Raw genomic sequence first — 14645 nt, forward strand, 5'->3', positions numbered from 1 at the left:
ATACTTCCTGGGATGCATCAATACGAATCAAGCTCTCTGCACCTCCCGCATAGCTCAATTTGCAGCTTTTGACAGTCCATGCGAACGAATTAAGACTGTTTTCAAAACTATTTACTTACTTGAGTAGATTTAAAGTCAGTCAATTCTGCTTCTACTTCAAGTAGATTTAAGTTGCTTATGAAAGAAGTACTTCTACTCGTACTTGAGTAGATTTTTTTCGTCGCTACTTGTACTTCTACTTGAGTAGCGTTCTTGACTACTTTCAACACCTCTACTCCTAAATCACGTGAACGGCGAAGAAAATTATTTTAGTTGAATTAAAATATCCCAAAAATTTCCATCAGCACACGCTATTATACGAATTACTTGTACACAGCGCACATTTATGCTTCGACGGGCGCAGGTTGGTCACCCCTGTATAAGATGAATGCAATCGCACCCCATTTAGAGCGACTATGAAGCTGGTATGGCCTTTTATGAGCTCATGGTTGATTTATTCTACATTGATGGTCATTGTTTCACTATATTCACTGATCTTGTGTTTAACGAACGAAGCACTGTTTATTGTGCCATAGCCTAACAATAAGGAATTGCGAATCAACCGAATTACCCGGATGTTTCTACATTAAATTTTAACTTTAATACTGTTACCGAGCATTTTCCGAATAAAGCAGTTGTCCGGGATATCCACGGTCAGATTTTACTTCGAATTGACTCGACTATCATGAGCCGTTCCACATTTATGATACTTCAAGAAAAGTCCTTGTCATATTGGATTTAGCATGTCATGAATCGAATGCTTCCTAAACAGCTGGGTTACTTCTCATTCGCTTCTACACCAAATCGAATTGTTATTGCACGTCGTTAGACCGAAGCTCGCCGTGGTAAGCTATGCGATGAACAGTTGCATAAGGTGGCGCGCGAGTTGCGTTGTTGAAATGTTTTCTGGGATGACACATTTTAGAATTCTAGTGAGTTCGCCTCAAATCCCTTCGTCCGGATTGAGTGTAAATCATTTGTCTTTTCATCGACACGCAAGCTACATGCTTCATTGTGATGGTTCCCAAAGTGGACGCTAACACCCACTTAGGGCGTTAGCAACCTCGAAGGAGAATTGGAGGAGTTGAGAGAAATATAGGGGTCTCATGCACTAGAGAAATCAGATTAGGGATTCCATTAACTTATATCTATATTTGTGCACTAGAATGAGATGTATGAATATGAGGACACGTCGTTTGCTTTTGTTTAAGGCATATTCAAGGTAAATCGTCTACAACGCTCTCAAAACATGTTTTTGGCATGCAATATTGAATTTTTATACCTAATCAATACTTAAGAACAGAGCTTTTAGCCAGCGAGGCATGTCGTACACACATTTATAAACCCCTGTACGACGAGTACGATGAATTTTTTATAACGTACTGCACCGCAATGAAGTATGACCTTGGAAGGGAAATATGCCTCAATTATTTTTTCTATGAAATTGTTTCTCCCGAGATTTCTACCGTGCTGTTCGCTTTGAACTATACTTTAGCGTGTAGCTTGCTGTCTATGAATTATATCACCTGTAAAGGCCATAAACGGCAACGTCGTTTGCGTAAGAAAGGCAACTTTTGTCGTTGGTGGGTTTTAGAGGGGCGTTGGTACTTGGATGATTTGCCAAGGGGGCGTTGTGTTAAAAAATGTTAAAGAAACACTCTTCTATAATTCTGCCGTCGCTCGATATCATGTGGATTACTACGTCAATTCTGTAGTCGTCATTGATTCGGTTTATGGAACAAAAACTGCTTGCAGAACGACTGCATCATCATAAGTAGGCTCACTTTAACCGTTCCTCCAATCACTCAATCATATCTTTATCATTTGATCACGAATAAATTAGGTACCCTTTTATGCTGGTGTCCAGAAGAGGCGGGTTTAAAAGTGGATTATCCAAGACCGAATTCCTGCATGTGTTAATGGTAATTTATACATATGTTCGCTATGAATTCATAATTTTTCATTTTAACCGCAATAATCATAACGACCATGCCACGACAATCAAACCATCTTTGAATCTAGAACTGCAACTCTCATGCCGCCTTAGACTCCAATCTCTAATATCTATTGGCGTGCTATGGAGGTAGTGAAATATGCTGTTGAATACAATTTCTACTTAACGTGAGAGCAACAGGCCTTGGTGATTAAATCAACTTTAAGAATAATAGCACATAGTATCGAGTAAAAGCCCGAGAATAGAAAGCGTTTCCATCCAAGGTCAAATATTTCGTTCATCCAATATAATTATAGGTATGGTCAAAACCCGATTGACATTAGTGATTCGATTATGAATCGAGTATTAGTACTCGGGTATCACTACTTATGACGTCATATAGCAGTGTGAAGACGTGAAAAGTTCACTTATGCACCCTCAACGCGACCACAAAGAATATAATACCGATTCCACATTACATTAAAGAAAATTTGGTACTTTTTCGCTCTTGCTCGCTTTGCGCATTTCATTGAGCTTCGTGACAATTCTGTAGGTTGATCACGACTCCGCAGACGTGACATTCCCACTGAGGTGCGTAACTTCGTACTGCATGCTTCGTACGTTGTCATACCAGAAATCCAAATTTCAAGGCTCCCCCAGCGAAAAACATTACCTCTCAGTGCATGGAAAGAAGAGCATATTTGCAGCACCCGAAAAAATCATCTCTCACCATCCGATTCCAATCATCAGAATTACCACTCCATTCAGATTCAAGCACACGAATCATTGTACCAATCCTTAAATATAATACATCAAAACCACACTCATCATTACATATGGCGAAGGCATAACAATGTTGAACAAAAATGCTTCGTACATCAACGATCTGGTCCAGATATTATTTTAAAATTTAAATAATTTCCGAAACATTATATTAATATCTATACAAGGGGTTGTCGATATACCAAGAAAACGGCTTGACTGATAATATAGATAACGATATGTAAATCATGTCACAGAATAATATGCTGGGGGTGGCGGTGCAGAAGAGTAGGCTCCTTGCGGCGCGTAAGAAGGTGGAGGACTGGAATACTGACTAAAATTCGAGGCTGGCATCTGCGGTTGGAATCCGTACGCAGTTCCTGAATTGGAATAGTTTGACGGTAATCCTCCGCCTGTGGTGATTGTAGTCACAGTGGTCGCCACCGCCACCGGGCGTTTCGCTATCATGTGATATCTCCAACCGATAAACAAAAACATCACGCCCGGCACCATCAATGATATAGACGCGCCGATGAGTCCCGTAATATCGAGTGAGAGAGAGATCGCCAGACATAAGACTCCACAGGTCAGCATGACCAATCCGAAGAATCCCAGACATTTTGCCTGCGCGCGGAGTTGATCCGGGCTTCTGCCTCCTCTGCATAAAATGAGAAGTATATGTAAATAACCGTGATCTTTTGAGTAGGCCTATCTATCTCAAAACGCATGCATCGCATTGGGCCTCCCTAATAACCTTTTTACCATTGCACAGGCGTCAAAAAATATCTAAACAATAAGTTAATCCGGGTAACATAGAACTAGTTTCAGAACAGCGATAATCTTATTGACGTTACAGTAGAAATAGTAAATCCTTCAAAATAGTCAGTAATCAAAACTTCCTAGTTTGGGTTCCTGCTAGGATTAGTTTGAATTATCGTTGTGGGTAATGTTATCTTGATACGCGTTACAACTAGGGTTAGGTTTAGATCAGATTCTGTTGGGTTTATGTGTTATATTAGTGTTGGCTAATCACTAAAATGATATTTGGTTAAAATTTGAATCCTTCACCGTTACCGATAACTCCATAATTAATATGGGAATGATATGAGTCAACATCCTGTATCATGGACTACTCATTATGCTTGGGTGTAAAGTAAATGAGTTGAAGTCGCGGAGAAAATACGAAAGTTACAGTGTGACCTAGTACCATTACATCCGCCCTATGTGGAAGTAAGCTGGAACAATTCAACCATGTATTCGCGACAATAGCAACGCAGCTACGGAGTAGCGAAGTGGTTACAAGTCAGCCGCGCGAATTTATCCAACTTCCCCTTAAAAGCATACAGGCTATTCGAAATAATCAACGATACGTGCATCACTATCTACACGTGGACTACAGCAGTCCTTCCTATCCAGTGGGTCGCAAATCATCCATATATGTAACTGTTTTATATTCAATATGACATAGAGGGCGAGTATACTCGATTTTAGGTATTTCTGGATATGTCCGTGTAGGAAAGTCAAGTCCAGACTACGCTTGAATGTTGATCTGATAATATCTAATATGCAAGCTCTACTTTCTATTTGATAGAAAATGACATGCGTTCGCAATGTATTGTTTCTTTCCTCATTAATTTGGTATTTATTCGTTTCGTCATACCTCATTGTGGGTCGCTCAATAAAATTGGCAAAATGGGTCGCGAACTGAAAAAGGTTGGGAAGCACAGAACAGCATCACTTTGCAGAAGCAACATCTATATTCCCGCAAAATCATATTCTAGCATACAGGGGACAGAATCATTCTTTAAGAGTGTCGCGACTAAATATTTCAACCAGCCCGGCGAGTGTCGAGGGTTTACGTATGCGAAGTTCTTGTATAGCCGCTGAAACTGTGGTGACATGCAGTTACTTAAAAAATACGATGGACACTACTATAATATGACCTTAACAGCTGGTGTCATGACGTGCGCACTTGCCAGTGCCATAGAGTGCCAGTGAGGCAGTAAATTGACGAGTCTTATTATGATTGTGTCCAAAATTTCAGTGCTTCCTGTACTTCGTGATTGATGAAGCAAAAAATCCCTCATACACACCTAAGGGCCCCAACGCTTATAAAACAAGAACATAGACAGGCACTCTAGTGAGCGGGATTATATTACGAATTGACCTTTATTACGAATTGACCTTATATTACGAATTTTAGTGGAGGTAATCATCAGTGAGAGTTTGGCGTTCTGTGTTGCAATCGAAGGATTTTCGTGCTAAAATCGTTATGCAGAGATACGTTTCTTGCAGATAGGTACAAGAGCGGAGCATGGGGCGGAGCCGGTACTTTTTTCTAAGATAGGACAGCCTTACTCCCTTATACCCACGAATCGATTGGTAAAAGTGAAACGTTCATGGAAATATTCCACATGCTTAGACCAAGTTGGCATAATTACTTCAGATAAGGGTTAAGCTTGATCTTTGAGTTTTTAATGTCCTGTTTGCATTGTTTCAATATATTCAATACCATTCCGTGAGCAGATAATTATTATCTGAGTTATATGGCCTAGGAGTCAGACTGGAGTCGGATGAGAGCGTTAAAGAACAGGATCGTAGTAGGACCAGAGAGTTTGTCGATCCGCTTCGGACTAATAGGTACAGGATAAGTGCGCAGGAGCTGCGAATTCTTTACATACGTAGAAAATATATCCATCTTGATTACGTACTAAGGAGTTCACCTTCAACAACAACATTGACCACGGGATTAATCTCTCTTCAAGTCGTTTTATAGCTACAGCCTTTGTTGTGGTATCTAAATCCGTGAATGCCACGTATCCGCGTCGAACAATAGCACATTGTCGCACGGCGAAGTCTTGTTTGACCAGACACGTGATTCAGATATCACATTGAAGCTGCTGTTGTGTAGCATCTATTCATCTCGAGGGTAACGTCGTAAACTAGTTGTATCACACAGAAGGACGCAAGATGCGTAATATCACAGGTCTTGGTATGGACAGCGGAATTAACCATTCCGTGACATTACTTCCGTGACAGTATTCAAGTGAACACTAAGATTACTACGGGAAGGTGCGATACCAGGATGTCGCACTGAATATGAATAAGTCACTGCTTTAGTTCATATATAGACGAACATTGAATGGCGAGAAGACAAACAAATTATAATTATAAAATTAAAATAAATGATGCAATCGGGTTTAGTAATTACACGCAGTGTAGGCTATCCAGGCGTTAAATTAATTCCTCATCATATGTTTTATCTTTCCCATTTGCTCTTTCATCGATGCATAATGCGCGGATATACACTACATGGCAGTAATAAGTCTCTGGCCTATATTGCTCTCTGCATTTCGACAGCTTGTAGGTATATACAATCGGGCCCGTAACAGCAATTCGTCAGCCCCCCCCCCAAACGGAACAAAACAGCACTTCGTCAGGCCCCCCCAAAAAAACTTGGGTCTTGGGCTACCATAGGGTAATAAACCTACCCCCAATCACGTTGTTCGCTTTTGCCACCAAATTAGCCGTACTGTTCGATGAGCCAGCACCAAGCGCGAAAATTTTCGATAATTCATGATTGAATCGGTCAATATGATCGGGAATTGCACATATATTGCTATCAATTTTTATCCTCTCACTGCTCACGTAATCAGATTTACAGGTGAGGTGTGTTTGAAAAGGTAGGACCCCTCCATAATAATTAAACACCTTCGGGCGTATACCCGTTGGCAGGAACGAAACAGCACTTCGTTAAGCCCCCCCAAAAAACTTGCTTCTTGGGCTACCATAGGGTGATAAACCTACCCCCAATCAGGTTGTTTGCTTTTGCCACCAAATTAGCCGCACTGTTCAGTGAGCCAGCGCGAAGCGCAAAAGTTTTCGATAATTCATGATAAAATCGGTCAATAAGATAGGGAATTGCATATCTATTCCTATCAATTTCTTGTCCTCTCTGCTCACGTAATACGATTTACCGGTAGAGTTGAGTGAGGTGTCTTGGAACTGTAGGGCCCTGTGGTATAACTCCGTAACATGATGTTATTTAGTGACCTCCTGTCTGCTATATCAAAATATATAGAATCGCCCAAGCGTAGGCTACTAAACTAAAAGACGCACACGATTTCAAATTGGTATTTCTTCACTGGCATATAATTTTTCACTGCGGGATGGTTTTTGTCTTGTGAGGTTCAGATTGCCAAGACAGGAACATTCGGCGCCAGTCATTTAGGCGCCTATGGACAATTAAACCTATATGTATTTTGTATATATAACGAAGTTTTCGGTCAGCATAAGGGCGGTCCTTTTCGGCCAAGGTTTTCTCGCTGCCGATCGTTCTGCATGGCACACTTCCTGGAGTCGCCTGTTATATGGCCTAAAACTTTATATTTCTTGGTAAATCGTGGCGCGGTAATGGCCGATGCCGACATGCCCATTTCTGAAAATCTTGCGTATTTTTTCTTGAGGGAAGAGTACCCAAAAATCAAGACATTTGGCAGCTTGAAATCGCGCGCGACTGCGCGAAAAACTTTTGAAATAGCCGCATAAATTTTCCAAAAATGCTCTATAATTTATGCTAATTCACTCGATGGGGGGGGGGTGCGGTAGTTACGGTCCTGGATACAATACATACAAGCGCGTGGAATCGAATAGGTTTGATATCTCAAACCACATGGGCTCACATATTGGTACCTGAATATTTTAACGCGGAAAAGGCTGTTTAGTTTCGGAGTGATTCGTACAATAAATCCCACATAATATACTGAACTTCAGCTAACACCAATCTATCTGCAAAACTTACCGCATGCGCATCGCTTAAAGCGTTAATCTCAACCTGTTAATAGAATAAGAATCCAATCTCAAGAAATACTCGAGTTACTTCGACCTGTGAGCCTCGCCAGGCCTGAATGGTGTATTGTTGTTATGAAGGGAAACATTCAGTACCAAACTGACTTGTTGTAATGGAACATGCGATAGGTGTTGTTCTTTGTCGCGATCGGGAGACTTAAGCTAAAGCTGAACATCTTAATAATATACTGTAGAATGAAGACGGTAAAGCGTGCTAAGCATAACCATAGGACGCTGCTGGGAATATGTTGTGAAGGCCTCTCGACACTGTCTATCGGCTGTGACTGGGTAATAGTCTTAAAAGGATGGGCATAATTTGTTGTGGCACCATTCCCTATACCAGAGTTGGGCAAACTGCGGCTATTTCCGCCTTTGATTGCGGCTCTTTAATGAATGTACAATGCACATGCGTTTTGCCATATTGCTGGAGTGGTTTAACCTGATTATAAATTGATGCATTTTGTCGCGTACCAGCAATATGCGTATTTTTTTCGTGTTGTTTCTTTCTTTATGGTTTACGTAAAACTTGTAAAATTTAGGAGGGTGACACTAACGGGTTATAAACTTGCAATTGAAGTCTGGAATCGAGTTAACATAAACGTTACACCCGCAGCAATGGATCATCATCAATCAATGATAAGTCATGCTATTCAACAATTAACTTGATAATTGAATAAGGCAGTCAGATCACAATCATTTCTGGGCAAGCAATGGTGAATACGGCTCTTCCATTCGTATTGTAAAGGCTAGCAGTAACAGCAGAGTTTGGCCAAGAAAATGTCGTCTAGATTACCGAGCTGAAATCTTCTTTAAATTCTAATCAGCACTTGAAGGAACTCCCCGCACTGCTAAGACGTCATATCAGCCTGATTTCAAACACCCTGCAGTCCAGGTAGAGACGCACCGTATCACCACACAATATTAAACTTGATTCAATAGCCTATCCTTGACTGTGACGTCATAAATTCGTGTTTTTGAATTTTTGTGTTGTGGCTCTTTCAAAGCTAAGATTTTTGATATGAGGCTCGAGCATGAAGCAGGTCTGCCCATCTCTCTCCTATACCAATTTCTCGTCTGTGGACTTTTTCAACACAATTCGTGTGTGTGACTATCCATCTCATTGATGGATTCAGCCTGAAATATATTCATAGCCATGTTTACAAATACTGTTGCATATATACACATTCAGCGCATGTCCCGGAATGTTGTCTTTGATATACTATATCGCAGATGTGGTTTATGTAGCCCTTGTTGATACTCATGAAGAAGTAAAATCAAAAAGTGATTACAACAATATGGCAAACCTTTGTACTACAGTCCAGTGATTCTTAAACTGGGGGGCGCGAAGCCGCAGTTAACTGAAAATGAAAAGTTTTTCGCGCTGCTAGCGATATACCTCCAGCATATGGTGTTTACACTGTCTATTGTCCGAATTTCATATTTGAGAAGTCACTCATCAATAGCCATAACCTTCAATGGCATCAAACTATCCGTTGGGATTGCTAACGTTCTGATTTATCTCTTAAATAATTTTTGACATCACCATAAGGGGCGGCGAGAAATTTTTCATTATCATAACGGGGGCGTGTCTAAAAAAGCTTGAAAACTACTGGTATTACACAAATTGATTTGATGTCATATGTCGAGATGCCGCTAAAACTCAGATTGGGGACACGGACTAAAAATTTTAGTAACCACTGTCCTATACGAAATTTGTACGGCGAGCTCGTACAAGCTGGGGAATTGAAACAGCTCACGTGTCGCGAAATTTCGGTGAAATATCACGGGCTTATCATATCACTTAATCGGGATAGCGCCATTTTCACCTTAATCAGGTTTCGTCATTTCTAAGAACGGATATATTCCAGTCAAATTTTGGAAAATCCACCCGTCAGGTAAAAGCGATATCGTTTCTCGCAACCAGAACGCAGTGTCGAAGGCCACGGTCGCAGCCAAGTGGAAAATCCACGATCGTTTGAAACAGAGATCAGAATCACGCAAAAAAGGCCATCACTCCTTGCAGTGAGCAATAACTTCTCAAATACTTCGTGGTTCTCACAGCACACAATGAACCACAATTTCTACGGATTCTGCCGAATGCTAAATTAGTCCATTGATGGATAGGATCGACGTTGTCCTGCAACAGTGGACTTTTCCGGTACAGCTGGATAAATAAACGGACGAGACTAAATTTCCTTCACTGAATCAATTTTGCATTTTTACTGCGTATTTAGTTGCTTTATATATCAATCGTTTCAAGACCACGCAGCAGTTGCCTTCTAAACCTATGCCGCCCCTATTTGCTCTCAGCGCCCCCCACCGCTCAATTTTATAGTCAGCGCCCCCAGATAGCCGATTTCATGGCTGGCGCCCCCTTCACTATCGCGTACCCACCAAGGGGGGCGCCGGCGTCCATTTTGGGAGCCACTGGTCTAAAGTGTCACGGTGTGATTCCACATCTGCGTCAAATTTATTTCTGTCGGTCGAATCTTCAAAAAGCCTGATCAGTTCGGACTTCCGAAATCACACGATTCTATTTTAGCAGATGACTAAAATACGTTATAAATCCCCGCACTTGACCAAGAGCGTGATTGTATTTTGTCATCAAGTTTCGGCGTTTCACTGTGGCCTTGTCTTCCATTATCCGCTCTCAGTTCCTCACATAGACAAGACCCGCGCACAACGATGTATTAGAATCAAAGCGAACACTGTAAAGAGTAGTAGCAGTAGCAAATCTATACTATTAGACGAGAGCACAGTCACCTCTTGAAGAAGCAGTAATTGAATCGAAGCGACCAAGCAATAATCCAGCAACGCACTAATAGCGACGGCAGTCAAAATATGACATATACAGAAAATATGATGACGCATAGATATATAATCAAACCTTACAATTCATGACAAATATTCGCATTTCGAAGTACGTGACCAAGTACGTGGAATAGGGCGAATGATAAATGATAGAATCACTTTATGTATTCTGTAATTTCGAGAGTTGTTACAATCTTGTTTAGTGATAAGTAGATATTGAGCGATATCGGATTTCTGAGCCGATACAATAAAACCTACAACTAGTGCCGATATTTTCATACCCCGGATGGCCGATACCGATACTACTTCCAATGTCTGATGGACTCGGTATTATCGGCGTACCGATAATCGGCAGGGCTCTAGTAGATAGGTCGTCAACAATTCAGAAAAACTGTCAGCACGTTACAGCAGTTCAGGTAGCCTGAGTTATGTCGTCTGCGGAGGTAGCACGGAGTATAGTTGTTGTATGAATACGGTGGCGGCGCGCCAGGCAATTGCTTCTGTTGGAATCCGTACGCATCTCCGGTCGCACTGGAAGCCGGCTGAAATTCACCAGCGGTAGCAGTATTCGACATCACATTGTTTGTGTTATTATGAGCTGCCATCTTGCCCGCCATGTATTTTTTCACACCCCAAAACACGAACGAAATCCCTAGGGCTAGTAACGATATAGCGGCAACGACGAATCCAGAGTTCTCAAGTACAAGGGCCAGAACCAGGAGTGAAATTCCGGCAGCGAACAGCACGAGTCCAAACACTCCACGGCGTATTGCCAGACCGCGAAAATGCTCGGGAAATCTTGTTTGGCGTGGCCTGTCTGAACTTAAATGTGATAAAGAATCAGTATACGGCGGAAATATTTCCGTAAATCTTTGGGTGTGCAAAGGTATTACACCTATGAACCAGTTTAGTCTGCGGGTGTGTGATTTAAAGAAGTTACCAAGCGGAATTGTGACAAGCGTACGCTCGTGGCGAAAAGAGGTAATGTTCACACGCAAAATGTGGTACACGAAAACTGAATTTACCCTGGTATTATACAGCGGTATCAATCAAACACAACGTTTGAATTGGAATGATGCCGGACAATCTAGAATAAGCACAAACGGAGAACGAGGGGCGGAAGCACGTGGGGATGTTGGAAGGTAAGCACGTGGGAACTTAGGATGTGTGAAAATGCTTCAAAGCAGTGGTTCTTAACCTTTTTTCTCCAGCGCCCCCTTTCAGAAATTGCCAGGGTCTGGCGCCCCCCTATTTTAAGGAATGTAGTAAAAACAATGGGCAAGTGGGGGAAGTTCGATTTCGGGTTGTAATTCACTATTACACCACTCGACTAATTGTAATGATTGTATGTGCTATTTTCGGGATCAAATGAAGATAGTTATAACAACCATCGGGTAAGGCCTACGCGCTCTTTGCATTTAGTTCAAGATCGATGTATACATTCCGAATTCTCCTCTGCGATTGGAAATAAGGGGAAGGAAATTGTATAGGGTTTTGTTTTATTGCTTTGTGTGATAAGTAAATCAACTGAGAATGTGGCAGAGATTTGCTCAAAATAAATTTAGTACTGCACTAAGCTCATAACTTTAACATGAATGGGGTAACAACACTAGGCAGTAGGCCTATCATTCTTAATGATACGACGAAGAAATATTCTGACGATTTAATTTTGCAGATCTCGATTACAAGAAGGCTATATTTAGTTAATTATTTAGGCCAAGAAGCTTCAAAACATCTTTAATGCATAAAGGGCATCACTCTCAAAAGTTGTATAGTAGTCTACAGAGCCTTTTCGATTTCGACACGCATTGCGCTGGATGATAAAATACCTAGTTCAAATTTTTTTGTGGAAAATAACCCGAGCTATTAGTATAAGTATAGGTTTATTAATATTTTCATCATTTCAAAACACCACAAATCTGCGATACAATGAAAAGATGGGATGGTGTCGAAACGACATGCGGTAGCTGGCGTGACGGGAGTGTTATCACGGGGATTTGGCAATCCAAAAGTACGGCAAATTGATTTTACATGAATTACAATAAACCACTGAATTCTTTGAAACATGGTGGTGGATATTTCGCGATTAGCGCATCGAAAAACGTTGTGATTTGACAGACTTGGTCGAATGTTAGTTTGCAATGAGAACTCAGGGATATATATACATATTGTTCTAATGCATAAACATATGTCCTTACCACACCATCTACTGCTGAGTCATTATTCTTCATCCCGCCTTCTTGGCCCCTTGAGTCCACCCCCCCCCCATTTCGCCCCCTAAGCGTTTACGCCAACTTCAAAATCCAAATCGCCCCCTAGGGGGCGCTTGAGACAAGGTTAAGAACCACTGCTTTTAACCATGAATGAATCACAAGCGCCTCTTCCGCTAAGTAACCAAGAGAACAAACAAGTGATTGATTTACATAAATATAGAAAGAAAAACGCCGAATGAAATGTTGATTGGTTCAAATTGGCTCCAAATTGAAAACATATAATTTTGTTCAGTGGCTAACAAGTCCGGTGAAATTTTCGACCAACAACCCGAGACTGCGGTTTCTAAAATCTGAGATAAATTCTGTGTTTGTGTACCACGTGTACGGTGTGAACTGTTAATACAGTCTTTTCGTTTCGATCAGTGGTTATCAACGTGCGCGACATCGCCCCTCAGTGGGCGATTTTGAGAAACAAGGGGGCGAAAATACCAAAGGGGGCGACTGGGGGCAAAAATGTCAGAACGTTAGAATGTTAGATATATTCAATTAACACGGCCACGTGACGGGAAACAAAAGGTCAACTCAACGGAAAGTAGACGCAGAAACCAGTTTTCCGACCATCTCGGGAAATGACCCTTTTTAGTAAGTTCACCAGCGATCAGATCTGGGTTAAAAAATTTCAATAGGTGTAGTCAGATATAGCCATACCCAAAATTGCATGAAGATCGGATCAATTCATCATTTTTATGGATTCACGCTGCACGCCAAAATCTTATCAAACAGCATTGATATAAAAGTTGTTGTTTTCGGTATTCATAGCATTACAGCGACATTAGTCATTGTACAACTGCCTGATATTCTCTATTATGATTGCGTATCTGCCGACTTGTAGGATTTTGCAATATACCACTTACGCGGATTAGATGGCGTGGTGGATTCTAGATAAACAGCATGAATGAATTAATTCCGCGATTCAGCATTGTAAATGATGAATATAATGTGAAAAATGAATAATACAATTATAAAAAATCAAAAGAATTGCCCATGCCACTTCAGTCAGATTTCTTGGATTTAGACTGAGGATCACCACAGACACTTGTCCACAAAATGATAGATGCATGAGCGTATGTTGTATTGCCTTGTTTCGTCCCCTTTATGGCCTTTCGCTGGCACAAAGCATAGATAGCAAACCCAACTTGCGCGATATCTGGATTTCTGGAATATCTGCCCGATAGCCGATGTGCAAAATGTTTAATTGGCATCTGATATTAATGCACAGAGCTCCTACCAATGATCCAGAAGTAGCTTCTAGAATATATTAAGTAAGTACTCGCAACGTCACATACTCTATTGACACTCTGACAGCAGGCAATATTCTAGTCTGTTTCAATACCAGAGGTGGTCAGTAACGAAGTACTTCTACTTTTTCGAAGAACTCAAGTAGTTTTCCTCTATAATTCTGGTACTTACTCAAGTAAATCTGATTTTCGCTACTTCTACTTCTACTTTGTAATATTTTGTAATCTACTTACTTACTTTCGTTATTTTCAGTTTGTCAAGTAGAAGTAGTTTAATCCACCAATCAGGAAGATAGCCTAAGGAAAATCGGGGCTGTTTTCACGGAGTATCAGCATTTAATTTTCATAAATGTTGAGTAAAGCCCAGAATTTCCGTTGCGCTTCGTGTGCAGTGGAGTAACTAGTATAATTTCACGACAGTAGCGGTGAATATAATTTAGGTAGCGGGTTGACGTGGTTCCGTTCACACCACATTGTCGTCCTTCGCCCATATGAAATAGCTCATCACAGTATATATGGCTCATCATAACGTTTGAAACTGATGTTTCGCAATCTAGCATTTACTTATCATATAGTAATCTAGCTTATCTGTGACGTGTCCTAATCTCGAAAAGTGGACTCTGACTTTTTTTTAGTTTCAGAGCTGTTGTGGCATACCACCTTTGAAACGTTCTGGACTAAAGACATGAAATACATTTTCCGCCTATATAAGTAGCATTTATATTTCACTTTCAATTCCCA

The 14645-nt window shown here is 41.0% G+C and overlaps 2 protein-coding genes across 2 annotated transcripts in view; both read right to left on the minus strand.

Moving 5' to 3' along the window:
* Positions 1 to 2078: 2078 nt before the first annotated feature.
* Positions 2079 to 7691, minus strand: LOC145440956 (uncharacterized). Its single transcript, XM_080318751.1, has 2 exons — positions 7536 to 7691; positions 2079 to 3392 (listed from the first exon to the last, which is right to left on the minus strand). The coding sequence occupies exons 1-2, from the start codon at positions 7544 to 7546 to the stop codon at positions 2981 to 2983; spliced, it is 423 nt and encodes a 140-aa protein (XP_080174877.1). The 5' UTR covers positions 7547 to 7691; the 3' UTR covers positions 2079 to 2980.
* Positions 7692 to 10255: 2564 nt separating this feature from the next.
* Positions 10256 to 14645, minus strand: part of LOC145440953 (uncharacterized) — an 87109-nt gene continuing 82719 nt past the window's right edge. The window contains exon 3 of the mRNA XM_080318744.1: positions 10256 to 11215. Coding sequence (XP_080174870.1) covers positions 10768 to 11215 — 448 coding nt within the window. The 3' untranslated portion in view covers positions 10256 to 10767. The remainder of the gene's footprint in view (positions 11216 to 14645) is intronic.

Source organism: Botryllus schlosseri, chromosome 6, assembly GCF_051294905.1.
Source record: "Botryllus schlosseri isolate E-star chromosome 6, Bs_hap1, whole genome shotgun sequence".
NCBI classification, from domain to species: Eukaryota; Metazoa; Chordata; class Ascidiacea; order Stolidobranchia; family Styelidae; genus Botryllus; species Botryllus schlosseri.